The following is a 3,481-nucleotide window of genomic DNA, read 5'->3' as shown; positions in this document are numbered from 1 at the left end:
AAGAACCGCGTTTTGATGTTCCTTCTGTGCCCACTCACTGATTTTGAGGAAACATGATGTAACTTTCACCTCTGAGATATCTACCGCTGCTACAAATACTACAGGAAATAGTTAATGGGTTCAGAAGTTGCTAGGGAGGGATCTGAGTGACAGACAGAGAGAATTAGTGCATGATTTTATCTCCTTTGGAAAGCAGTTAAAAACATAAGAGTCTACATATGGAACAGGATTGGATCCTGGGAAAAAGCCTCTTATCTTCTGACGAGCTTGGGATGAACTTTGAGTTCGTCAGTGATGTATTCTCATGTTTAATCCAGTTCTTTAAAGATATTTCCTCTTCCTTTCTCTTCATGCAGAAGGGGTATTTTAACAATGGACTGCAGTTTCTTTGTAAAATAGACTTGATGGAGGCAAAAGCCCTTCCAAATAGACCTTGTTGAGCAATGGAGGGTTTCATTCCCACATTACAACTACTCTCCTGTTGGTTTAATTCCTGAACCCCTTTCTTTTTTGATCTTCAGAAATGAGTTCAGACCCCTTTCTTTTTTGATCTTCAGAAATGAGTTCAGACCCTGGATAGACATCAAGCCTGCGAAAGCTATAAAAGCGAAGGCCCAGTACAAGCCACCAGAAGAGAAAATGACCCACGAAACCAGTTACAGCGCTCAATTCAAGGGGGAAACCAATAAGCCTTCTCCAGCTGATAACAAATTCCTGGAGCGCAGAAGGATACGCACTCTCTACAGCGAACCCTACAAAGAACCGCCAAAGGTGAGACATGCGGCGGAAGGGAGCCAGGGCCATCACTGCCCGTGGTGGGACATGTTGGGCTGAACACTGCCTGCTGTCATTCCCCTTATGTGGCATCTTCATTTCCGACCCCAGTAGGTGCACTGGGGATCCACCTTGGAAATGGTGGTGGATGAAAAACTGCATTTGAGTTGGCAATGTGCACTTCCAGCCCAGAAAACCAAACATATCCTGGGCTGCATCAAAAGAAATATAGCCAGCAGGGCGAGGGAGGGGATTGTCCCCCTCTGCTCTGCTCTGGTGAGACCCCCCCTGGGGTGCTGCACCCAGCTCTGGGGTCCTCAGCACAGGACAGACACGGAGCTGCTGGAGCGGGGCCAGAGGAGCCACGGAGATGGTGCGAGGGCTGGAGCAGCTCCCGTGCGAGGACAGGCTGAGAGAGTTGGGGGTGGGCAGCCTGGAGAAGAGAAGGCTCCGGGGAGACCTTCCAGCACCTTCCAGTGCTGAAAGGGGGCTACAGGAGAGCTGGGGGGGCTCTGGATCAGGGGGTGCAGGGACAGGACGAGGAGGAACAGGTTGAAGCTGCAAGAGGGGAGATGGAGATGAGATGTGAGGACGAAATGTTTCCCTGTGCGGGGGGTGAGGCAGTGGCCCAGGGTGCCCAGAGAAGCTGTGGATGCCCCATCCCTGGAGGGGTTCAAGGCCAGGCTGGATGAGGCTTTGGGCAACCTGGGCTAGTGGGAGGTGTCCCTGCCCATGGCAGGGGGTTGGAACGAGATGAGCTTTAAGGTTCCTTCCAGCCCAAACCATTCTGTGATTCTATGGGCTCTAGTACAGGTTGATGCACTTTTGAGACAATAGTGCCCTGCATCAAACTGTAAAGAAGTGAGTGTAGGGCCCAGATGAAGAGATCTTTGCATTGCCATTTCCCAGGTCATTATCTAGACAACTTTCTCTTTCTCCCTCCAAAGCTATAGACACCTCCAAAACATTACACTTTATCCAAGGAACAGCATGGTGAGAGCCCAGTCTTCACCTGTGACTAATTCATTGTGCTCCACAGATTTTGACAGTAAGCACTTTTGGCTTTGATCAGATGGAGGACATCTTTGGAGAAGGGCCTGGGCTGAAATGTCTTCCAGCCTTGTTTTCTAGGAGCAGCAGCAGATCTGCATATAAATGGAGTTGGTCTTTGTAATTTTAAACCTAGGACCATTAGTCCTTCACAGAGTTTGTAACTGCTTAGGTTTATGAGTTTTCAGAGGGATGGCATGGTCAGCATGGGGGAGCTGAAGGATTCTGTCCCTCCTTAATTTTGAAGCTGTCCTCTCTATTTTGGGGGCTGTAGAATCAGGTGGATGCAAGACACTGTTGTGGACTTTGCTGAGGTACCAATCAGTGTCCTGTGCCTCAGCAATCCCCAAATAATTTTACTCCATTGTAGCAATCTGTTAGGGAAGAGCAGACTGAGGAATCACATCCTGCAAGAAAGGTGGGGATTTAAACCAGACTTTTTATCCTGAGCATCATTTCTCTGCTTCTGATCCAGACATGGACAATCCCCTGAGGGCTTGCAAAGCCCCTCCTGAAGTCAGAGAAAGATGGAACAACTGATAAAATGACTGATAATACTCACTCTGCTCTTTAACCCCCTGTGTCCTGATCTGGATACAATGGGATCTGCTGGCTTCAGGGGCTCTGTGACTTCAGGGCATCAATACACCGAAAGGCGTTGGCCATCTGCAACTCAACCTGCACCCAGCTGCTCCCCTCCCTTTGTGGCAGGGCTTAGTTGAGTAGATAAGTGACATTCACGCTATTTCTGATCTAAATCCTGTTTTCCACCTGTCCTTGTGTCTCTCCTTCTCTCTCTCTCTTTCTCTATCTCTGTGTTGTCGTTTTGCATGTCGCCCTCTGTGCAGGTGGAAAAGCCTAGCGTAAAGCCTTCCAAACCAAAAAAGACCACAACAAGCCATAAACCCCTGAAAAAGGCCAAAGACAAGCAGATTGCATCTGGCCGGGCTGCCAAGAAAAAGAGCGCCGAGACCTCCAACACGGCAAAGCCAGAGGACAAGGAGAAAAGTAAAGAGATGAACAATAAACTGGCTGAGGCAAAAGAGTAAATGTCACTGCACTTTCCTTTCTTTCTTGCTTTTTTTTCCTTTTCTTTCCTTCCTTCCTTTTTTTTTTTCCTTTTTTTTTTTCTTTGATTAAATAAAGGCCACAAAATTAATTAGAGGCTTCTAATCTGCTTTTTGTTCTGATTGTACTAGAAGCTTTTCTGTTTTATTTCCAAGGAGGATTAGGGAATCCTTGTTTCTGAGGTCAGGGTGTTCTGCTTTGCCTGCACAACACGGCTCTGCACAGAGTGAGGGACGTGGGAATGCACAAGCGGGGTCGTAGGAGACGAAAGTGATGGATCAACCATAATTGTGTCCAACAGCATGTCCTTTTCCTCAGGTTTGGTCCTTCAGTGCTTTGACAGCGTGGAAGTGCCTGTTGAGCCACATCCCATGAGGCCCTTTTGGGGTTGGCCATTGTTTGGTCAGCTCCCACTGGTGTCAACAGGTGAAAGGTTTTGGAGGTAGAGAGGATCAGAGGTTCAGGTTGTGGATGCCCCATCCCTGGAGGGGTTCAAGGCCAGGCTGGATGAGGCTTTGGGCAACCTGGGCTAGTGGGAGGTGTCCCTGCCCATGGCAGGGGGTTGGAACTCGATGATCTTTAAGGTCCC

The 3,481-nt window shown here is 48.6% G+C and overlaps 1 protein-coding gene across 1 annotated transcript; it reads left to right on the top strand.

The window, feature by feature from the left end:
• Window positions 1-557: 557 nt before the first annotated feature.
• MAP6 (microtubule-associated protein 6) lies at window positions 558-3,271 on the top strand (the record flags this gene model as incomplete). Its single annotated transcript, XM_010087737.1, has 2 exons — window positions 558-771; window positions 2,673-3,271. Coding segments are annotated over 2 exons (415 nt in total), but the record flags the coding sequence as incomplete, so codon positions are not given.
• Between the last annotated feature and the right edge of the window lie 210 nt (window positions 3,272-3,481).

This window comes from Pterocles gutturalis, unplaced genomic scaffold (assembly GCF_000699245.1).
Source record: "Pterocles gutturalis isolate BGI_N339 unplaced genomic scaffold, ASM69924v1 scaffold20506, whole genome shotgun sequence".
NCBI classification, from domain to species: Eukaryota; Metazoa; Chordata; class Aves; order Pterocliformes; family Pteroclidae; genus Pterocles; species Pterocles gutturalis.
Note: the sequence above shows the minus strand (reverse complement) of the source record. Positions and strands in the feature narration are given on the sequence as shown.